We start from the raw sequence: 25,046 nt of genomic DNA, 5'->3' as shown, positions 1-25,046 counted from the left end.
ACTGCGGGCATGCTCAAAGCAATCCAAACCTGTTCGCAATCTTAATTCTGTGTTGAACCAATGACAAATAGTAAAACCAGGTAAAGGAAATTATGTACAATGGATGCAACAACCATAAGCATACTTCTTGCCAAAAAAAATCCTGGAGTGCATAGGCGTCACTTCCTCCGCATCCAATGCGGAAGAACAGCCACTCAACAGAACCAAACTAGAACACATAGATATACGCGTCCCTTCCTCCGTGGCAAAGGTGGAGAAACAGCCACGAGTGACCACTAAGGCGCATCAACATACGCGTCGCTACCTCTGCGTGTGACCCGCAAACAACCAACAGAACCAGACTGGAACGCATATAAACATACGCTTCACTTCCTATGCGTGTAATACGGAAAAACAGCCAAACGACCAATAATAGTGTATACATATATGTACATCTAGCTATAGATAAAGTCAGTATAAGCGCCCATATTTCCGCAATCCACACGGCAAAATGGACACATCTAGAGATAAAGAGCTGAAAATTAGAAAGCTGGGAAATAGAATAAAGAGCCATATGAGTTGCCCAGACCCTGTACCCCCAAAAAAGTGTGTTAAGAGGTAGAAAATGTTCCACACCAGTGAGATCAAAGGAGACTAAAAGAGAATGGAGAAAAGGAGAAACAATGATTAAAGCACTGATTTTACAGTAAATAACACAAAATAAATATTAACACAAAATAAATATTACAAATAAATATTTAAAGAGAACCCGAGGCGGGGTTCTTACATCGCACTCCTTATACAGAGGCTGGGTCTGCCTATAGAGCCCAGCCTCTGTTGCTAGTTAGTTTCCTCCAAAGACCCCCCTGCGCGCTGTCAGACCCCATAAATCACAGCCGTGCTATGCGGCTGTGTTTACCTCATGAATGTCAGTCTCAGCTGCTCCCCCGCCTCCTGAATCGCTCCGGTTCCCGCCCGCGTCCCTTCCCTCCAATCAGCGGGGAGGGAAGGGATGTGGCCGGGGACCGGAGCGATTCAGGAGGCGGGGGAGCGGCGAGACTGACATTAGTGAGATAAACACAGCCGGCTGCGACACGCTCCGTGTTTTATGGGGTCTGACAGCGCGCAGGGGGGTCTTTGGAGGAAACTAACTAGCAACAGAGGCTGGGCTCTATAGACAGACCCAGCCTCTGTATGCGGATTGCGACGTAAAAACCCCGCCTCGGGTTCTCTTTAAGGACAATATTCGATGTTCATGCCATGGCGGGTCAGTGTGTTCAGGTACCTTATCCAAAACCTTTCTCTCTTTAGAAGGTAAGCCTGTTGATCACCTCCTCGTCTAGACCTTTCCACAACCTCCAAAACTAAAAATCTAAGCTGGCCAGCGGAGTGTTTTGCTTTGCTAATTACAACAGAGAGAAAATGTGTGCATCAACCAAGTGGAACCTGATAATTCTGACTTTGCAAATTTGGCCTATTGGCTAATCACGAGACATTGCTCATGCAAATATGCATTTGCTTTTGCATGGCAAGTTATGCAGGGTCAAAAACCAATACTGCAAAGCGGTTGCCCTGCGGGAATTAGTTCATGCTACATAAGCACTATCCAGGAGCACCACGGGGAGGCTTCCCAATGCCCCCATACAACCGGGGGGCTGGGTCCCAAGCCAGCAGATTGATGGCCCATAGAGTTGCATTGGGTCTAATGGTCCAATAATGCACTTAGATCAATTTCCAATAGATTTCACTCTGAAATCTATTGGAAATCTGTTCCTAGTGTGTGGCACACATCAGATAGATTCCTGTCAGATTTGACTTGACAGGCATTTTTCAGAAATCTATCTGATGGTCGAGTCTGCTGCAAATCTATAAGGGCCCATTCACACTTGTAAAACGCAAAACGCTAGCTCTTTTGCTAGCGTTTTGCTCAGGCGATTTTTTGTGTTGAACTTGGCGATTTTTTGCGATCGCATTTAGTGCTTCTACAGCACTGAAACGCGATCACCGGGAAATCGCCTGATAATGGTGCAGGCTACACGTTTGCGTTTGACGATTTGCGTTAATCACCGGCGATTAACGCAAATCGCCCAAGTGAAAACAGGCCCATAGGGTACTATTGCACTAGCGCTTTAAAAAGCGCTAGCGCTTGAGCATTTTGCAGAAATCGCCAGCAAAACGCTGTAGTGTGAATGGGCCCTAACTGTATGGCCACCTATAGGCTTCCCAGTTCTCAGCCTATGCATATTGCTACACCACTGCTATGTCTACCTGTTGAGGAGATTTACCTCACTTCCTGTCTGGATGTTAACTAATGACAAACCTCCCAAAAGGGAACGAATACAGCAATGGTAACCCAAAAGAGGCACTGCCTCCTTTTCCATGCTGTGCAAATAATAAGAATCATTTACTGAATGTCATGTGAGGCAAAATTAGGGTACATGGAAGTGTAATAAGAAGCAGAGATCACTTTTCTTACATTGCTAGTTACATAAATATCTGTGGAAGATTACTGCTTACCGCTCTGTGCCTAGACACTGCACAATATTATTTAGAATGGCTGCATTCTGTATGATTATTTTAATTTGTTTTGCACTGTAACATTAAACCAGGCAATGACAGTCAGCGGAAAGAAGTTACTCTATCTAGTTATTGATTTCCTGCATGTCAAAGTGCTTTTTTGTGGGTGACAAATCCCCTCTAAGGATGAGCACTCATCTGTGACTAATCACCACTGTAATTTGATCTTTCGGCTGTGTCAGCTCAGGAATCTCTCTTTTGCCAAGGCATGGCAGCTAATCTGTACATAAGGGATGTTAACCCTATGTCTGCTTCCACGAAAGCAAGAAGTAGACACACTGCATATTTATTGCAGGATTTGTATCAGCTGTAACAAAGAAATGTTTTTCTTTGAAGGTTATTATGCTGTTGCTTATCTTTTAGTGCAGAAGTTCTTAGTTCAGGTCCCCTTTAACTGATGCTTTTATCAGTTAAAAAAAGAAATGACGTAATCAAAGTACATCATTTATATGAGAACAACTCCGCCCAGCGATGTGTGATGGTGGGTCACTGGAGTGGAGATGGGTTAGGGGATGACAAGTTATACTCACTGAAGACTTCACCACTTTTTTATGCCCTGTGTTCTGCTTAAGGGCCTGTCCACAATTATGTGTTTTGTCACTGTTTTTAGCAACGCAATGCTAGTGCGATCTGCAAGGACATCAGACAGTCCATAGACAGCGCTACATGATGTCTACACTCAAGTGCTGGAGCCACAATCGTACACAGACAAGAGCATGGCCACAAGAACATATTCGACAAGCTCTTGTTGAATATGTTCAGCTGATCCCGGGGCTGGAACGGCTATGCAAAGAATGGTGTTGTACCAATAAGTGCAAAAAGCACCTCAAGAATAGTGGATTACTGTGCATACAGTTATTAAATGACGTATTTGTGTCCTTTATTTTCATCAAAATGAAAGTTGTAGAATACTTTTTTCTGCGTTTTGATGCGTACACACAAAAATAAGTAGGGACAAACTCTGCCTATCATAATTTTCAAAATATAGCAAAGTCCCTAATATCTAGCACAGGAAAGGATATCCTGGTGGCAAAAAAGGGAAAACGCTGCACTCTTTCCGTCCAATAAAATCCACGTTATTATTAAATCATCTGTCACAAATTTGCGCTAAAGCATGACAGCATGCAAGCTGACGAGTTTCTGACCTTACCGGGTCCTTAGTCATAGCTCCTGGCTTCAGGATATCCTGATGCCAGGTATGTGTGCTTGCTGGTCGCATGAGCAACTGGCTAAAATATCACAAACCTCTCCCCATGCAGTCCGCCTAAAAGACGGTAAGTAGTTTATGCCCTAAAATCCCCCAAACATTGTGTCCCCATTATCCCCCTCAGGCATGACGATTAACAGGGACTTTGCTGTATGGTCAAACTTAAAGGAATACTGTAGGGGGGGGGGGGGGGGGGTTGGGGGGGAAATGAGTTAAACTTACCCGGGGCTTCTAATGGTCCCCCGCAGACATCCTGATGTCACCAGGAGCGTACTGCGCAGGCCCAGTATGGTCTGGGCCTGCGCAGTACACTCCTGGTGACATCAGTGGGAGCGAGGACACGGCAACACAGGTGCAGTGGTTTTCAGACTTTAAAGTCTGAAATTCCAGAAGTGAACCGGAGCATCAGTGAGTGGCTGCACGGGCACAGGATGTCTGCGGGAGACCATTAGAAGCCCCGGGTAACTTTTTCTGATGTCCTGGCTCTTCTGGGGTTGTGCAAACAAAGAATGGCGCTGTAATAATTAGTGCAAAAAATGGCCTGCAAAAAATCCATAGGCGCACCTTGAGAATAATGGATTGCTGTACATATAGTTTGTTATGAGGTATATGTGACCTTAAATGTGGTATATGTGACCTTATTTTAATCCAAATGAATTGTTTATGTGTTTTACAGCTTAGAACTGTCACATAAAAAATAGGTAGGGACAAACTCAATCCATTTTAAAAAAAATAATTTTCAAAATTATGATCAAACTTGGGAAAGTTTCAGCAAAACTACGAGTCAGTAGCTTACAAAACACCCAGTATTGAATAGATCTGGCTGTTAAAAAAAGGCCCGGCGGATCGCTCAAACTCACTCTTATCAAACGACCGATAGTCTGTACACACGCCCGATTTAGCGGGCGAACGACGGGACGTTCAAACGACCCGTCGTTCGCGGAAATCCGACATGTGTATGGGCCTTTATAGATAGCTGATGTCCTGACTGGTGGGCTATGAAAACAAAGAATGGCTCTAAAATACTTTGTGCAAAAAAACAAAAAAAAAAAAAATCGGTTTGTAAAAATCCACATGCACACTTTAGGGTTAATGAGATATCATTTTAACCGTGATAAGTTGTAGAACAGAGTTCCCCAACTCTGTCCTCAAGGCCCACCAACAGTACATGTTTTGCAGTAAACCACAAACATGCACAGGTGGGGTAATTAGTGTCTCAGCAGAGCTGATTAACTACCTCTGTGGATTTCCACAAAACATGCACTGTTGGTGGGCCTTGAGGACAGGGTTGGGGAACACTGTATGTAGAATAAATATTAAGGTGTTTTAGAATTGAGGTCTATGTCTTGTGATTTTTTTTAGTGACAAACTGAATCAAAAGCAACAACATTGTTATTTTCATATACTCTGTACCAAAACAGAACACTTGTTAAAAAGAACTAAAGTGAGGGAATGTGAAAAGAGAATACATAATTTGTTAGCTCAGGAACTCTAAATTTTCAATATGTATGTCATGAGGTCATGTTAATGTTATTTTTGCAAATAAGGGCTTGTGATTATCGATACCGTGCAATAAGAAAACAAAAACCACAACACAGAAAAGAAACAAAACCTGATTTTGAAATAATATATTGTCCTCATACATCGTACTAGGAACATAATTTAGATGTTGTGATAGCTAGGACAAATGGGCAAATAAAATGTGTGGGTTTTTATCTACAGTAGCATTGTTTATTTTTTCTGATTAATAATTCAGTGTACAACGACTACTGTTTACATTACAAAAATTAGTCAGCAGCAGTCTGTCTTCCATTCTCTTTTTTGTAGATATTTTCAGCACCTGAACAGCAGGATACTTCTGAGAGTACATAATTAACCCTGAACAAGCAGTAGAGAAAGAGTCAAACCCATTTTTCAATAATTCTTTCCAATCAAGAAAGTAAGCAAACCAAATCTTGCTGACCTTGGTCGTTTTTTAGTAATTTTTCACTGACCAACAGGATAATGTAATGAAAAAGGATTGGGTGATGGATACACCTTGGGAGAAAAAAAGGATAATGTTGGCTGTGTAAGCCCTGTCATTAGGCTTCTGACCATGGTTCCATCCCATGTTCTTCATGTCACTTCCTCTTGTGCTTAAGCATGTAGAAAGAGAGAGGTTTAGTTATTCACAGAAAGAAACGTCCACTTTTGTGCTCAATATAATAATGCTATTTGGTGATAATGACATATAGAAATCCCCGTTAAATCTGACACAGTGTGATTTTATTTATAGTTTCTGTTTGGTGAACAGCAGAATAGAGAAGTTCTTGATTTCCAGCATGTGAAAATATTCATACTGTTTTTCCCCCGACCCTGCGATGCATTACAGAATGTGACTTTTGTTTGTCTATACTTTTGTAGGAGTCTGGTGAATGGGACATTTTCTGAGATCAAGGATCGAATGTTTTCCCATCTGCCCTCCCTGCAGCTGCTGTGAGTACTACACTCCACAATACACTAACTAAAGCTCCTTTCATTGCAGCTGGCACTGGGCATCATTGCCATTCCAAACACATCACTGCAAGTAGTGTCTGAGGAAGCATGTTAGCTGCTTCATAATGTTCTCTCTAAACAGGCAGTCACTGTGGCATCACTGTAACTTGCAGCAGTAGTTTTCTGTTCCAGTAATATTTACTAGTGTATAATATATGCGACCAGGAATATGTGCAAAACTACAGTTAACCTATTCTCACATGCACACCATCTACAAGTTTATTCAACAAAGAAACATCATGATAGACAATGTTCAGTAACCCATAGCAACCAGTCTGATAGCAGTTTGTTTAAAGTCAGATTACACTCAAATTTCAACTATGGTCTAAAGGTGCGTAAACACGCACTACGGCCGCCAACGACTGGTCGGGGGGACTTTCAGGCGACAGTATCGCGTGTGTTTAAATTATTTAAATAAAAAACGGTTTTACACTATGTTGGCCATGTTTGAGTCTTAGGAATTTCGGTGTTGGAGGAACACGCTGATGGTGTCTGCAGAGCGTTACTTGCTGGTCTGTGCTGGGTCAGCCATGACCTGAGGTGAGAGGCTTTGAGTATATGGTGAAGTTGCACTGGGTGACAGTGTAACAACTGGGAGTACTGGAGAAGTTATTTATGCCCCAGACATGCAGTATCACACCAGTGCAGTGCCTTTCTGTTTTCTATGTTTGGAGTACTCGAGAGGAGAAAAGACCACATTGAAAAGAGCCTGTATACTGGCTAGGCCAGAAGCACTGTTTGCTGATCCTGAGAAGGGCAGCCCAAACATCTGGTGAGCGTATAGTGTAACCATTTACCACAGGAAGATTGGGAGAAGTTCCTTACACCCAAGGACTCTGGGAGGAATTTTATATGGACTTTGTGAATGTTTATGTATTAAGGGACATTGTTTTATGATTCTTCTGTATCTGTAGAGCGCCCTGTTATTACTCCCCTTTGATGAATACCACAGTCAAGGTGCTCATCTGTCTGGTGTCACATGACAAGTGTGGCCTTCATGACTACCGCACCCATACGATAACATGTGTGACCAGAACACCTGATCTAAAAGGAGGACCATGTATCTTAGTAACAGTAAGACGTTGGACCCCCTGCAGCTGTAGGGGCTGCTCCCCCAGTAGTTCCGTTACTAACATTTTTATGTAAAAGTGTAGTAAAGTGACTTATGTACCTGCTGTTTCAGGGCCTCAATTCACTAAGGTTAACTCCTGTCTTTAATAACTCTTCTGAGCTGTTTTACAGTTATCACCATGGTGATATAATTGTGATAACTGTAAAACAGCTCTGAAGAGTTATTAAAGACAGGAGTTAACCTTAGTGAATTGAGTTGCTGAGTGTAGTTAGCTCTATTTCAGTGTTAGCTATGAACACAGCCCAGTCCTCTCCTGGCTCTGCAGGAGATATTGGGTTGTTATATCTCTAGCCATTAATCTATCACTCCATTAGGGCTGCCTGCAGAGCCAGAACAAAGTAGAGGAGAGAAATGGATCCAAAGCTACAGCTTAGGAGGCTATGTTTTTTTTTCTTTTTAACAGCAGAAGAACCCCTGCCAAATTGACTTTGTCGCTTACAGGAAAACATGACCAAGATGATTCACGTAGTGAAGGTTGTGAAATTTTGCAGCCATCCCTTCTATTTCACAAAGTTTGGAAATGTTGTGCAGAAATAGTACGAAAAGTCTTCTAATAGTAAAACGTTTGATTACTTTAATTGCTGACTATGAGGTCTAATGGACCCTTTCACCAGTGTGAATTTTATTTGCCAAACGGCAGCTTTGTTTTATTGAGCAGAGACACCTGGCCCAAACCATCTGAGCAGAACTTTAGTCAGCTGTCTGCTGTTCATGGTCACGTAAAGCAAACCAGCCATGATAAACCGCAGCTGACTAGAGCTTATCAGTCGGTCAGGTGTGTTGTGAGGCCCATTTGAAAACACCGCAAGTTTAAACGGGCGCGCCTATCTTCCCTATTGATTTTAGTGGCTGTACACAAATCTTGGTGCAAACAGTATTAAACCGGCAACTGCTATAATAGCGGCAACAGATTGTAGCCGGTATTTGTAGCTGCTATTTTTTATGTGTAGCCACTACAAGTCGGGGCAATTTGTAGCCACAATTTGGGTGATCTTTTAAACAAGATGTTGGGATTAGGTGGGGGGTTAAGGTTAGTTGGGGGGTGTTAGGGGTTAGGCACTACTGGGGGGGGGGGGTCTTAGGGTTAAGCACCACCAGGTGGGTCTTAGGTTTAGGCACCACTGGGGGGGGGGGGGGGTTCTTAGGGTTAGGCACCACCAGGAGGGGTCTTAAAGTTAGGCACCACCAGGTGGGTCTTAGTGTTAGGCAGCACCGGGGGGGGGGGGGGGGGTCTTACGGTTAAGCACCACCAGGGGGGTGTTAGGGTTAGGCACCACCATGGAGGGAGCTTAGGGATATGCACCACCAGGGCGGGGGGTGTTAGGGTTAAGCACCACCAGGGGAGGGTTCTGTGTGAGAGTAGGGAGAGATTAGGTCATAGTGAAATTTCAGTAATTATTACTGATATTTTACTACATCAATGTTGTAGCATATCGGTAACATTACTGATATTCTACTAACGTTATCAACCTGTGGCTTTTTCAAATGTATACCTGTTGTGGAACAGCATACAGGATTTTTTTATTTGTGAGGGTTTTTTTTTTTTAATAAACTGAGTGCTTCTTAGCTAGGAACCCTGAAAACCTTTTATCCATCATTTAGAAAAAACAAAACAAAAACATTATTAAATGTTTGAATATACTTTTTCATTGTAGCAGTGATTATAACTATTCCCTGCATCTGACTTAGAACACATAGGGGCCTGATTCACTAAGTTGCGCTGCTGAGAGGAGAGAGTGTTTTAATGCCCTGCGCATGCTATTGCTGTGCACTTGACAGGCAGCCTACAGGGCCAAAGTGGCAGGCAGCCTATAGGGCCAATCAAAGTGCAGGAATCTTGTACTCTGAAGCTACGAGACCCACTGGGCTCTGGGTGGGTTCAGTGGAGTGCTCGTTAAGCGTAACAAAGCGCCCTTTACAATATCTGAGCACAGAGTAATTTCACTGCGCACGCTATGACTACATAGCGTGCGCAGGGCATTATAGCACTTTCTCCTCTCATTAAAGTGATCCTAAAGTCAACCAAAAAAAAGAGTTTTACTCACCTGGGGCTTCCAATAGCCCCCTGCAGCTGTCCGGTGCCCTCGCCGTGTCCCTCCAATCCTCCTGTCCCCGCCGGCAGCCACTTCCGGCTTTCGCCGTCAGGACCCGACAGGCTGGGAACGCGAGTGATTCTTCGCGTTCCCAGCCACAATAGTGACCTCTATGCTGCTATATGCTTGCTATAGCAGCATAGAGGGTCCTGTCGGCTCCTGACGGCGAAACCGGAAGTGGCTGCTGGCGGGGACAGGAGGATCGAAGGGACACGGCGAGGGCACCGGACAGCTGCAGGGGGCTATTGGAAGCCCCAGGTGAGTAAAACTCATTTTTTTGGTTGACTTAAGGTTCACTTTAAGCTGCCCTGCTGTAGCTGCTGTTAGTGAATCAAGCCCATAGGGCTAGGTTATTTTCACACCTTGGCCTTTATGCAATTAATGTTATTTTCACAGCAGTTTTTACCCTGGAGACAATTTTTTTATCTTTGATTTTTTGGTACTTTTTTGATTTGAGTGTTGAAAAGCTTTAACCTCTTGAGGACCATGGTGTTAAATCCCCCTAGTGACCAGGACATTTTTTGAGAAATTGGCCACTGCAGCTTTAAGGCCAAGCTGCAGGGCCACACGACACAGCACACTAGTGATTCTCCCCTCCCCCCTTTTCTCCCCACCAACAGAGCTCTCTGCTGGTGGGGTCTGATCGTCCCCGAGATGTTTGTTTGTGTATGTTTGTTTGTGTGTTTATTTTTAATAAAAAATGTTTTTTTTTTTAATATTTGATATACTCCCCCCTCCCTCCCTGCCCCCACCAGCCAATCCATGTGATCAGCTGTCATAGGCTTCAGCCTATGACAGCCGATCCCCCCTGTGCCTAAGGAGGGGACAGCCGCGTCACACGATTGTCCCCAGTACAGCGCTGCTGTAGATCGCATCGCTGTACCAGTACTTAGACGGCTATTGCCGCTCGGAGACTGAAGGCGGAGCTCAGCTCCGCCCACCAAGCAGGAGATGCGCGCACATCCTGCGCGCGATCTCCTGCAAACCAGAGCCCCAGGACTTTACGCCGATCGGCGTTAGGCGGTCCTGGGGCTGCCGCCGTGACGCGGTCGGCTACTGGTTAAAGAGAATATGAAGAAATATCTCCTAGGAGAAAACTCTGGAGAAAAAGTTTATTACATACAGCCCTAAATTTTAGAAATGAATAGAAAATAAATATAGATTTTGGATACTATGGGCCCAATCCAGTTCACTTTTTCTCCTAGGTTTTTCAGGAAGTGAACTTTTTGACCTGGAACTGAATCTATTCAATGTATATTGTATTGAAATGTGCTCACAAAATTGTTTATACAAGTGCTTTTCAAAGCACTTAGCGATTTTCTTCAACCTTCCATTGAAGCGCAAACGCTCTGAAAATGGTGCAGGAGCCGTGTTTATGATTGGAAAGAAAGCTCATCGCTCATGTGAGAATACTCACATTGGCTTTCATTGCACAATTGCTTTTAAAAAATGCCATCGCTTAAAATAATCTCAAAGCGGTCATAGTGTGAACAAGCCTTTAAGGTAGCTGGCCTGACAGAGAACCTGAATAAAAAAGTGGTAACTGCATGTTCTGCAAATGCACTGCTCAGAGTGTGTACAAAGATAACGTTGGGTGCACCATTTACCAAACAGCGTTCTGCTGTCATGGTTATAAGTAAAAATGCTATACAGCAGCAGCTCTGGATGTGCCTGGCTTTTCAGTTAAAGTGATGCATTATGGGAGGACCTTTTTCCTCATGTGAAGCTAAATATTAGCAAATGTCTCCTGTTTTAAGAAGGCACAATTTTTATTTAGCATAACTTGTTAGTGTGGTGTCTTTTTGGCTCCTTCTTGCTCTTGTGAACTGGGCTGTCAGGCTAGCAGGACAAGGACTAGGATGACAGGTTGTGGGATGGACTGACAGGCTGGCAGGACAGGGACAAGCATGACATGTTGTGGGATGGACTGGCAGGACAGGGACAATAATGACAGGTTGTGGGATCTGGGATGGGCTGTCAAGACAGGCATAAGGATGAAAGGTTTAGGGCAGAACAGGAACTAGGATGACAGGTTGTGAAGTAGACTGACAGGCTGGCAGGACAGGAACAAGGATGACAGGCGGTGAGGTAGACTGACAGGCTTGTTAACAGGACAGGCACAAGGATAACAGGTTGTAGACTGGACTGACAAGCTGGCAGGACAGGAACAAGGGCGACAGGTTTGAGGTAGACTGACAGACTGCCAGGACAGGGACAAGGATAACAGGTTGTAGACTGGACTGACAGGCTGGCAGGACAGGAACAAGGATGACAGGCTGTGAGGTAGACTGACAGGCTTGCTGACAGGACAGGCACAAGGATCTCAGGTTGTGGGATGGACTGAAAGGCTGGCAGGACAGGGACAAGGATCACGGGGTGTGAGGTAGACTGACAGGCTTGCTGGCAGGACAGGGACAAGGATCACGGGTTGTGAGGTAGACTGACAGGCTTGCTGGCAGGACAGAGACAAGTACCACAGGCTGTGAGGTAGACTGACAGGCTTGCTAGCAGGACAGGGACAAGGACCACAGGCTGTGAGGTAGACTGACAGGCTTGCTAGCAGGACAGGGACAAGGATCTCAGGTTGTGGGCTGGACTGACAGGGAGGACAGACTAACCAGATAAAGGAAAGAATTGTGCACTGTTTACCCAGGTTAAAAAAAAAAGAGCAGAATTCTGATTGGTTTTTAAATTTTGCTTACACCAGGGCCTAGATATCTGTAGAAAAAAAGAAAGAAACTGTTAATGGCCATTATGTTACAGTAAGAAAGTGCAACGTGCTTGAAATGTCACATATAATTTATAAGGGAACTGTCCAGCTGGTTCCTTTTCTAACCTCATTTATTACTGAGTGTAAATAGTAACCATAAATCCTATACTGTAGAAGCTGACTGTTGTGACTGGCATTTGCATGTTAACCTTCCAGCCTTTATCATACTCCATCTCCACAGTCCTAATCATATTCCGTACATACTTACTACACAAAGAGAAGTTTTTTTCCAATGGTGGCATTTTCACAAATCTGCAGTTAACATTTAATACAGCCCATAACAGTATAAAAAGAAAACTGCTCTATCCTATCCCGGCCCAATCTCATTAATCTCAGAAAACAATTCAGCGTTTGGCAAATATATGAGAGCGCTCTTAGCATTCATCATGAAGCCAGCATAGCAGGTAATTACACAGATACAGGCCCAGGCATAGCTTGCTAGTTTTAAAGTGTAAAAGTAATGTGTATTTATTTATTGCTGATGTTCTCAGCATCTGAATAAAACACTGGCGAAATGGCAACACACTTCGGTCTGTTTATATTTCTGCATAAAAACATATTTCAGGCAGAGGTCTCATTCATTTCTGTGTGTCTAGTTCCTATTGCCCTATTGATCTTCAAAGGGAAATCACTTTTAGTATGAAACTCACATGGTGGCTCATACATTTATGCGCAATTTAGTACAAATTATGTTTCAATCTGTAGAATTACAATCTATATCCTTTACTATTTATTCATATAGCGCCAACATCTTCAGTTGCGCTGTAAATAGTGAGAAACAAATATTGGGGAAAATATATTAATGAGAAGTCACTGTATGTTAAAGACATCCAGCAATACAAGTACAAATACATACATAGGTTTGTTTTTGTTTTTTTGAAAGAATATTTTAATTGATTTTTTCATTCAAAAGGCAGCGAACAACGCCACAACAAGAACAATACAACATTACAGTCCTAATAACAAATATCCAAACATGACACCATGGTCAAGGGATACAAACGTAGTTAACCTCCCTGCCGTTCTGGAAAGGTTTTTTTTGCATATTTTTTTTCTATCATGCAGCTAGCCTAGTGCTAGCTACATGATGCCCCCCTCCCTGCGGCGTCCCTCCCACCCCTCCGATCACCGCCGGTGCGTATGCCCATAAGGAAATCCCGTTCTGAACGGGATTTCCTTTAGGGCTTCCCCCGTCGTCATGGCGACGATCGCAATGACGTCACCGATGTCGTGACGTCAGCGGGAGTCCCGATCCACCCCTCAGCGCTGCCTGGCACTGATTGGCCAGGCTGCGCATGGAGTCTCGGCGGGGGCCCTCTAACGCAGTGGGTAGCAGCAAATCGGCGGCGAGCGGCGGCGATCGCGTGATACACACAGCTAGCAAAGTGCTAGCTGCGTGCAACAAAAAAAAAAATTATGTAAATTGGCCCACCAGGGCCTGAGAAATCCTCCACGGCGGGATAACCAGCAAGGAGGTTAATGTGTGGTTTGAGATATTACTGATATTGGAACATGTTCATACGATGAATTACAGCAAAAAAAAAAGAAACAATAGGAATAGGTCCCTGCCCTTGTGAGCACTAAGCAGGGACTCGCAGTAGCGATTGCAGCTGCTATGGGGCCCTGAAGCACAGGGGACCCAGGTGGCACTTGACATATTTATTATTAACTGTCTTGTGTTTCTCCACCCCCTGAGTCTCTGACTGTGTCTCAGTGTCCATGGACTACATGCAGTGTATATAAGAATGAAAATTGGCCACATATCCATAAATCTGATGACGCCATGAAAGTTATGCGGTGGGCCCCATAACCTCTAGCTACACCACTGCTTTTGAGCTTAAAATCTAGAGCAGTGATGGCTATCCTTGACACTCCAGCTGTGACAAAACTACAAATCCCATCATGCCTTTGCCTCCCTGAGTTATGCTTAGAGCTGTCAGAGTATTGCAATGCCTCATGGGACTAGTACGGTAGTTCCACCACAGCTGGAGTGCCAAGGTTAGCCATCTCTGATCTAGAGGGTAGTGGGGTGGAGACAATAGGGACGGAGACACAGGTGTTAACAGATGAATCTGGGAGCCTCCATTGATAGGATTGTCTGTAAAGGTGTGTTGTGAGTACAGGGACAGAGCGGGCCTAGGCTCTGAACACATGGAATGTGTACCTCAGGGCTACTTCAGTTGGGCTCGAGGGACTTCAGCATGTCATAGTCAATCCAACATAAAAAGTATTGAGATTTAAAGAAAACCTGGACTGAAAATAAACTCAATAGATAATTACATGCATTTTTAGTAGTAAAACTATATCAAATTGTCCCACTGTCTAATATTTATATTCCCATTATGAAGGAATGGTAAATGTGCACAGCAGCCATGTGACTTAAAGGGAACCTGAAGTGATGGCTATATATGGAGGCTTCCATATTTCCTTTTAAAAATGCCATACAATACTTTAATCAGAGCATTGAGCATCTGTTCTGCATGTTTAAGGGTCTATAGCTGAAAGTATTAGTGGCAGACGATCAGCAGGACAGCCAGGCAGTATGCATTACTTAAAAGGAAATAAATATGTCTGCCTCTATATCCCTCTCAATTTAAGTGTACATTAAAGAGGAATTTTAAGTCAGGTTTAAACTTCATCTCAATATTTAGCCAATACCCCTTTTCTCGAAAAGATCATCAGGATCATCTGTATGGCTGATATTGTGGTGTAATCCCTCCCACAATGTGATGTCAGGGCCATGGCCCTGACAGTTTGCTGGCTGTGAACCTCATTGCATTATGGGAAATAACGGCTATTTGCAACTGCCAAGGGAGCAGTATCTCCCTTCTGTGCATAGAACTCTCAGTAAGCAAACTTTCTGCACAGATCACCTAGCAGGACTAAAGATGCCACCATCTGTTATACATTTCGGGAATGTAAATCAGGAAGAGGAAACATTTTGCAATGGGCAAACAAAAATAATTTATAAATGAATTTTGTAAAAAAAAAAAAAAAAATGTTATTCATTATGTTACTGTTATCAGAGATATTCAAAATAACAGGTGAGGATCATACTTTCACTAGAAAAAATTACGGTATTTGTCAGACTATAAGACACACCTGACCATAAGACGCACCTAGGTTTAGAGGACAAAAACCAAGGGAAAAATATATATACTAAACCTGGTGCATGCATGGATTATTCCCCCTTTGTACCTCATGCCCCCCTTGTATCTCTTGTGTCTCACTGTGTCCTCCTCTGTCCCACTCGTGTCCTTCTGTCTCCCCATGTGTTCGCCTCTGGCCTCCTCTATGCCCTTTTGTGTCCTCCTCTATGCCCCTTTGTGTCCCCCTGTGTCCTCCTCTATGCTCCTTTGTGTCCCCGTGTCCTCTGTTTGTCCCCGTGTGTCCTCCTGTGCATGGGCACAGTACAGGGAGTCCCTGACATTGCGGCAGGTTGGAGGTTCGTATTGGCAGGCGTTCACAAGTTAGGGACTCCCTGCATTTGAATTATAAGGCGCAGTGACTTTTTTTGCCACTTTTGGGGGGCAAAAAGTGAGTCTTATAGTCCAAAAATTACAATTGTCAAACCATCTCTTACATTATGCGCTCTATTAGGAAAATAATTTTAATACCTTTGGTATTTTTTACGTTTTTAGCAATTTTTTGTGTTAAAAGGTGTAATTTTTAACAATAAAAGGAGTGATTTTTTTTTCGCATCAGAAAAAATGTATTCCATTGACCATATTGCGAAAATACAATATATTTTTGCAAACATGTTCTCAAAATCAAAAATAGCATTTTCCATGTGAAAATTGCTTCAGCGAAAATTTGCAAGCAACACTGAAAGCTGCACTGAACATGTATCAATAGACTGTCCACTTGCAGCCTGGTTATGTTTGTTCCCATTTGTGCTGAGAAAAGAAAGATTTAACTCTAGATGGTGATGTCCGCCCCCCTGCAACAGCTCATGGACATGAAAACGGTCATGGACATGAGTACGGTTGGGTAGTTCTGCATCTGTGCCTGTTTGTGCTGCAAAATTCAATTTGCTATCTCTAACAGTTTTTGAGTTATTAAAGGTTTTATAAGCGTCACCCAGTCCCCCCTACAACAATGTTTTGCTGGGTAAAATTCTGACCTTTATAAATTTATTTTCAGAATGAATGCAGCACTAACCTGTATGTGTGAGGCACAAATAGGCACAAACACAGCGCTAACCAAACATGATGGAATTTTTATTTGTGCTGATTGTAGGAAGAGGTAAGCTGCATGGCTGTTCAAATTAGTAGGTGAAGCTCTAAACAAATATCCTATTTTCATTTGAGATATGTGTTATTTTCCAGATTAAAAAAAAATAAGATACTTTTTACTTTACATTCATTTTAACCTTCCTGGCGGTATGGACGAGCTCAGCTCGTCCATAGCCGCCAAGGCTGATATCTCTGGCCCTGCTGGGCCGATTTGCACCAAATGAAGTGCGCCACACGCAGCTAGCACTTTGCTAGCTGCGTGTGATCTTCGATCGCCGCCGCTCAGCTGCGATCCGCCGCTTGCAGCGGCGGAAGAGGGCCCCCCCCCCCGCCAGAGCCCTGCGCTGCCTGGACCAATCACTTTCAGGCAGCGCAAGGGGCTGGATCGGAGGCGTCTGACGTCAGGACGTCGGCTGACGTCCATGACGTCATCCCGATCGTCGCCATGGCGACAGGGTAAGCCTAACAAGAAATCCCGCTACTTGTGATCGCCGACAGCGATCAGAAGGGCGCACCATGTGACGATGACGAAATGGCGAAAAAAAACCCTGTCGCCACCACCCTGGCAATTTAAATAGAATGCCAGGGTGGTGTACGCAATGGCTAATGTAGGCGTTTTCATTGTATCATATTCATTTTTTTTTTTTTTTTTTAGTTACACTGGAGGCAGCTCTCTTGTAAATGCATCATTAGCCTTTCATTTTTGTCATACTTTGGATGTATAAATGTCACACAGACAGATACGGAACTGCAGACATCATAAATAATCAACTTCTCTTTCAAAGCGAATTCATGAAACGGCAGATAATTAATTTATTAAAGCAAACCTGTGGGTGAAATAAGATCCAAGTTAGATACTTACCTCAGTAGAGTGTAGACTCTGGAACATCCAGTCTTCTCACCGGATGACCGCCTCTTCTTTGCCGCTGTGCAAGAGCAAGTACTGCCCGCACCAGCACAGTAGCACAAAGCTGATGTACGGAGGAAAAAGCTGTCCACAAGCGAATCCTGCACAGGCACGGGCCGTACTTGTGCCTGCACAGTGCACAGATGGGAGCGCGGCCGCGAGTGCGTATTCAGTATTCGGCTTACCTCTACTAAGGCAAGTATCTAACCTTCTGCCTCACATGTACACTTTAAGTGTCCAATACTCCAACCAAGAATTGAACTTTATTCCAATCAGTAGCTGATACCCCCCTTTTACATGAGAAATCTATTCCTTTTCACAAACAGACCATCAGGGGGCGCTGTATGACTGATATTGTGGTGAAACCTCTCCCACAAGAAACTCTGAGGACTGTGGTACTCCTGGCAGTTTCCTGTCTGGGAACCTTGCTGCATTGTGGGAAATAGCTGTTTACAGCTGTTTGCAACTGCCAAAAAAGCATGCAGCAGCTACATCACCTGCCAACAGTAAAAATGTCACCATGTAATAAATGTCAGAATGTAAATCGAATTTAAAAGATTTTACAATGGGCAAACACTGACTAAATCATTTATACATAATTATTGTAAAAATGAAGCACTTTTTTTATTACATTATTTTCACTGGAGTTCCTCTTTACAGGACCACTATCATGAAAAAGTAAGCAGTTAAAACCTGACAGAACCCGACAGGTTTTGGACCAGTGCATCTCCTCATGGGGGATTCTCAGGTTTTTCTTTGTTTTCAACAGCATTTCCTGAACAGCAGTTTAACTGCCAAAATAGTAAGATACCAGCCAGCCTCCCTACTAAGGGCCCGTTTCCACTATCGCGGAAATCGCCACGGTTCTGCCATAGGTGAGAATGGCGCCGCCTGCCAAATAGTGATGGCCCGAACCGTTCGCCTGGCGAACCTTTCTGGGCCTATAGTGATGGCCCGAACCGTTCGCCTGGCGAACCTTTCTGGGCCTCTTACTACTTCCGGGTCGCAATGACCCGGAGTAGTACGCCTGCGCTGCCCAGCGGGGCGCGTCCTAGATCGCGCTCCCGTTGCCGGGCACTTTCTGCGCATGTGCGTGACGTCATGAGTGACGTCACGCTCATGCGCAGAGAGTGCCCGGCAACAGGAGCGCGATCTAGGATGCGCTCCGCCGGGCAGCGCAGGCGTACTACTCCGGGTCATTGCGACCCGGAAGTAGTAAGAGGCCCAGAGTAGCAGAGCGGTTCGCCGGCGAACGGTTCGGGAACCGTTCGCTACATCTCTACTGCCAAATCGCTTGTGGTAGCGATTCGGCGGGAACCACCCCACAGAATTCGCGGCGGAGGCTGCGATTCCCATAGCCGTGCATGGCACGGCTCATGGGATTCGCCTGCGATCCCACCCACCCGCTCAGTGCAGTCTGCGAGACGCACGCCGCACAAGTGGAAACGAGGCCTAACTTGCACAGTATTTTGACAGTTAGACTTTGCAACTGCTGTTCATGAAATGCTGTTGAAAACAAATAAAACCCTGTGAATCTCCTATGAAGAGATGGACTGGCCCAAAACCTGTCAGTTCTGTCAGATTTTAACTGCCTACTTTTTTCGCGATAGTGGTCCTTTAATTGGCTGATCATGATCATGTGATCACATTTGCTTCCTATGTAGCCTGTCCATGACCGGCTAATCGGAGCTGTACAAGCCGATTACCTGACAAATCAATTGTGCGCTACACAGAGGATTCTTGGATGATCAGTTTATTTAGTGACTAATTTGTATGTCTCCAATTGGCAGGCCATTATCATGTGATCATTTTTGCTCCCTATGCAGCTTGATTATAACTGGCCAGTAAGAGAATTACAAGGCAGTCACCTGAAAACAGTTGTATGCAGGGCCGGATTTACCATAAGGCACTGTAGGCACGCGCCTACAGACGCCTGATGATGGAGGGGCAGCTCACTCTGCTTCACTAGCACCTCCCTCCTTCCCTATGCAGAGTCCTGAGCAGAGTGTAAAAGAGTTTAGTCACCTAACTCTTAGCATTCCGCTGATAAGATCTCCCTTCAGTCGTGGCCCCACTAGCAGGCTACCTAATGCTAAGGGACACCTGTAGCTACCTATGACTAGTAAGGGAGAAGTCACAGCTGGGTAAGCCAGCACACTTGTGGTGCGGTTCGGCGGGGGTTTGTGGGTTTCTGGAGGGCAAAGTCTAGGATGCCAGAACATCTCTGCCATAGGCTCCTGTAATGTAAATCCGGGCCTGGTTGTGTGCTTCTCTGTGAATTCTGCTAACAGGAGAAGTTCTCCTACGGAGCCAAACTCTATTGAGCCTCTGCCATGAGCACCAGAAATAGAACACAGACACACATGGATCAGAAGGCACTGCTTGGGTCCTCATCACTCCATTTGTTTGCTGTTACATCACATAAACACAACTGCTTGCTTCAGTAATCACTTATAAGGCTATTTAGTAAAGTATTATTTTCTGCATTTTCCTGGTGTAAAAAGTACTTGATAAGCAAAACTGTTCACATTCATCTAGATGACATTTTACATTTAGTGCGCCCTGTTACATCAGGAAGGTGAGGCTGGCTTATTTTCTGCTAAATAGCTTCCTAAAAGCTTTAATGGCCTGTGTCAGCTTGAAGCCACTGCAAGTTGACTCAGCAGCAGCTGAAAGGTAGAATATTGCAGGCATTGCATTGCTATAGCGGTCAATAGATTCAGCTTGACTAATTCTGAGCACCACAAAGTCTGGTTCACTTCTAACCTGCTGTCTTCATTTTCAGCTTGCTGAATTCTAACTCATTTACTGTCATTCGAGACGATGCCTTTGCTGGTCTCTTTCACCTCGAATACCTGTAAGTGCTACACTAAATGTCATGTGCTGCTTTTTTTATTTTTTTTAATCCTTATCTGGTCCTCATTCAATGACCTGTGCAATAATAAGGAGAAATTTTGCAGAGCTATCCAGTATTATTGCTGGTAGGTTCTATACATTGTTAAGTACCGCATGGTCACACAATTGTTTTATGTTATTGTATCCAGCGCACAGAGGCGTAGCTATGGGAGGGCAATGAGGGACATATGTCCCTGGACGCAGCACTGTGAGGGCCCCTAGCACGGCTGCTGTACCCCCACGTGCGGGAGAAGCAGCTCATTTGCTGCCCAAAGTACCCCTGTTTCTCTTCCTCCCTCTGCAGAGGAATGCAGAAGCATTAACGGCAGCAAAAAAAGCGGGACACATTTGTCTATCTAAACAGGGGGAAGGGGGGCACATTTGGCTATTTTAAAGGGGCATACAACTGGCTATCTGAACAGGGGAAGGGGGCACATCTGGCTATCTAAACAGCATTTGTACATTTGACTCCACCCATGACCACGACCACATTCTAATGTGTGGCCATGCCCATTTTGTCCAGAGGGGGTACAAAAACTGTGTTTGTCCCCGGGCGCTGAAAACCCTAGCTATACCACTGCCAGCACAAGTTCAAAAAACACTGTTTATCACTTTTAAAAAAATGCTTCAATATGTAGTTATTTTATTCAATACTTACATTTAATTTTATGCTGTAAGTAAAGATAAATAACCTTGACTAAAACCTGTATCGGTCTGTGATAAAATCAGAAAGACAGATCAGTCACTCTGGCTATTGCGTTTGTCAAACTGGATTGTTAACTGTAAGAGCTGCCACAAAGCAAGTAGCTGTTGTTGCTTTGAATGGTGACTAAAGCCTCATACAGACGGGCTAGAACTGTCGCCACAACCACGTGGCACGCGCGTGTTGCGGCGACAGGTCGCCCGTGTGTATGAGGCGTGCGTCACGAACCGTCGCTTGTCAGAGCTGTCGCCAGGCGATTGACTTGGCCAATCGCCGGCAACAACTGTCGCCGCAACTTCGACACAACTGTCGCTAGTCCATCGTGTGTATGCGGACTAGCTACAGCAACTCCATACACAATGTGTGGAGCTTACGGCGGGGGGGGGGGGGGAGGAACCTTCGGTGACAAATCTCTGTCCCTCTGTGCGCCGTGTGTACGGCTGTTGCACAGAGGGACCTGGTGACGAGCTGTGGCTTTTTAAAAAAAAAATATTGGCTCTTGCCACAGCGGTGGCTCGTGTGTATGAGCCAAAAGCCTGGCAGCTACTAAGATATAGGAGGTAGATATGAAAGATTCATATTTAATATTTATATTATTTTGACTAGAGTGAGAGTCAGGGGAGTTGCTAGGATCCTAAGAGACCCAGGGCACTTTTGGGCAATCCATCCAAAAAATGGGTATGGCCATCCACTCGAATGTGGGTGTGGCCATAGGTAGAGTCAAATTTACATGAACTTAACAGCGGTCTTAGTTGGCCTGCCCAGCAAAATGTTGGATGAAGCTCCCCTCTCCATTAATAAAAAAAACTTAAACATAATTTGGCTTCTGTGCTGGCTGGGCTGGTTTTCTGCTGGGTGGGCTGGCCTGCTGCCAGGTTGTCTGGCAGTCCCCCTATAGCATTTCTTTACCTTTTAGTGGACCGCCTCTCATGCTGCCACTCTCCAAGTCTGAAGACATCCTCTGAACTTGGCGATTCTCCCCTTATCGTCCTAGAAACAGATGCTAGGTGCTCTAGAATCTGATTCATTCTCAGACAATAGGGGGAGAAGCCCGGAAGAGAAGATGTCTGCAGAATCTTGAGACCAAGCAGCCGAAGGTGAGTACTGCCATCTGCTGCCTGCACCCCAGAATAGATCCGGGGCACGTGCCACTGATCTTTGGGGCTAGCAACGCCCCTGGTGAGAGTACATAATTATTATGGGAATTGAATTATAAAAATTGAAATATAAAATTATCAGTATACATTGCCTTTAAAGGATCCTGCAGTGTAAGGAGTATGAAAGCTGGCATCTTTATTCTCTTAAAAATACAATGTCTATTAATCTGGCCTGTCATCACGGTTATTGGCTTCAGAAGTGTTTCCCCAGCCAGTAAAGTCAGACTTGTACAGTTGACCAAAAAGGTAAAAAAGCATGTTTAGTTTGACTTTCTTCAAAGTAGCCCTGGAAAAAAATGTGAACTAAGCCATTAGTGGGCTAGGTTACCTGCTGCTGACACTCCTTATACTGCTCTTGGTCTTTGGGATCCCCTCTGCTCCCCATCCTTTTAATATTCAGCTGGCCCCCTCAGTTGAATTGTCCACGGGAAGTGGCAGCACGGTGGTGTAGGGGTTAACTCTCTCGCCTTGCCGCGATGGGTCTCCGGTTGGAATCTCAGCCAGGGCACTATCTGCACAGAGTTTGTATGCTCTTCTTGTGTCTGTGTGAGTTTCCTCTGGGTACTCCAGTTTCCTCCAACATCCCAAAAACATACGGATAAGTTAATTGGCTTCCCCCCAATTTGGCCCTTGACAAAGATGCACATATGACTATGGTCAGGTTTAGATTCAAGAGTTAGAAACTGTGGTCAGAATAAAAACGGTACTTATTGGATCTGTAAATGAAGTCATAAGTAGTTCCAAAAGCTTTACCATACTGTAGTATAAAGATTTACTTCCAGGCCATGCAAATTGTAGGACTCATTTGTATAACAAGCCTGGATTTTATAAGCCATCATATTGCACAGCTCTTAGAAAATGAGGACCATCAATGAGGACTTTCAGATTGTATTGTGACTCATTCATTACAAATGATGTGAAAGTCATGCTAAATCGAAAAACCTGCCATGCTTTTCCCTCCTAAACATATTTGTTATATCTTGTATGAATGATTCTTTCTGATGTCATTTACCAATAAATCCTCATCACAGTGTGTGAACTGTATGGTATTTCTGAGCAGTGATCTACAGCATCACATTGTAAACATTCAATAATCAGAGTCTATAGCCTGAAGTTAGTGGCTGCTGATGCTGAGCATTTGCTGTGGGATACTGTACACCATTGCTGTTTGCACTGATTATCAATAAGCCTTTTCTGTATATTTCTGTTAAAACATACTGTAGCTCTTGTAAAAATTCAAAAATGGGGGTGGGGGCGGGAGTGCACTGGGCAGGCGCTGCCTGGCAACGTGTGTCCTTGATCGCGCACCCACGGCCAGGAGCGCTCTGCGCATGCGCACTATACCTCTTGAAAGTGGGGTGTGATCAAGGATGCACGACGCCCCGACCAGGAAGTGGCTTCGGGGGGACATTACTCAGTACAGATGAGGACAGAGCAGAACAGGGGAGCAGTGGGCATGAGGACAGCCTACCACAGATGCCTGCTCCCCCCGTTTTTGAATTTTTACAAGGGCTACAGTATCCTTTAAGCTTACACCACAAACATTACTTTTAGTAAGGTCCCTGCAGACCTTGTCATACATCCCCAATATGCCTGCATAAAGCTTATTTCCAGGGTTTTTATTTATTTTAGATTTTAATAGTGTGGAAAGAGGGTTAAAGACAGGGGCGTAACTTCAAATCATGCCCTGCTAGCAAAACTTTGATAGGGCCCCCCACAGGGCCTCATTTGTACTCTTTACTGCCCTAGGCCACTGTCAGCAGCCTGCCCCCCCCTCAGTATAGGTAGCCAGATGACTCATCCCTCCCTCCAGTATGCATAGCCCATTGACCCTTCTCTCTAGTATAGGTAGCCAGATAACCCTCCCCCCCTCTCCAGTTTAGATAACCTGGTGACCCCCCTTCCCTCCAGTATAGGTAGCCTGATGACCCCTCCCCCTCCCTCTAGTATAAGAAGCCAGATGACCCTCCCCCTTCCTTATAGATAGCCAATTGATCCCCCTCCCTGCCCTTGATCCTGTAGTGCCCTAGGCCATGGCCTAGGCTATGTGGCCTTGGCTTAAACCCGGCCTTGGCCCCCCAATGTTCACAACCCTTCCCTTGCCTCCCATTGGTTACCCTCACAACATGGGGGTCCAACATACAAGGGTTATGAAACAAGTATGAGCATCAGGATCTTCATGCCCATAGCATATGTAGCCACAAAAACACCTGATCTGGAGTATCAGAGAGAGGGAAGGATAATAGTTGTGGCCTCTTCCACACCTCTGGGACACCCTGGTTAGAGTTCTTCCTGTCCATGGGACCTCAGTGGAGCATTGTGCATTTAATATGAAACTGGTAGCCCCAGGAACAGAAATTGAGGGACGGCAATAAAAACTAGTCAGTGATTCCAACTTTTCCTTTCTCTATAAAAAAAAAATAAGGAAAAAAGTGTTATTGGTTGCTGTCTCCGACCCTCTTAGAAAGACTGCATCACTTCCTGTTTGAACAGGAACAGGATGTGATTGAGGTTTTCACAGACTGGAATACAGGACAGTAATAAAAATCCAAAACAAACTCAAACCTCTACCACACTATCTAATAATAAAAATCCTGGAATTAGGGTGAAATAATTATTTTCTGCTTGCGAATTCTATGCATGGGCTTTGCTAACCTACGGCAATAGGTTCCAGCCAGGAAAAATACATACAATACTGCTGCTATGTACATCTCACTGAACAGAGCTCCGTGAAAATATCTCACAACTGTAGGCAGAACAATATTATTATCATTATTAATAAATATTTTATAAAGCACCAACATATTCTGTGATTATTGTATACTGCTATATGTACATGTTACTTCCTCCTAACCT

At 44.5% G+C, this 25,046-nt stretch overlaps 1 protein-coding gene across 2 annotated transcripts in view; it reads left to right on the top strand.

Moving 5' to 3' along the window:
• The window catches only part of LGI2 (leucine rich repeat LGI family member 2), a 73,410-nt gene that overhangs the window by 27,858 nt on the left and 20,506 nt on the right, over positions 1–25,046 (top strand). For both annotated transcript variants that reach the window (XM_068278211.1, XM_068278206.1), the window contains 2 exons: positions 6,167–6,238; positions 20,221–20,292. In XM_068278211.1, the coding sequence (XP_068134312.1) occupies positions 6,207–6,238; positions 20,221–20,292 (104 nt within the window). In that variant the 5' untranslated portion in view covers positions 6,167–6,206. The remainder of the gene's footprint in view (positions 1–6,166; positions 6,239–20,220; positions 20,293–25,046) is intronic.

Source organism: Hyperolius riggenbachi, chromosome 1 (assembly GCF_040937935.1).
Source record: "Hyperolius riggenbachi isolate aHypRig1 chromosome 1, aHypRig1.pri, whole genome shotgun sequence".
Taxonomy (NCBI): Eukaryota; Metazoa; Chordata; class Amphibia; order Anura; family Hyperoliidae; genus Hyperolius; species Hyperolius riggenbachi.
The sequence above is the reverse complement of the archived record's forward strand: the minus strand, read 5'-3'. Positions and strand labels throughout refer to the sequence as shown.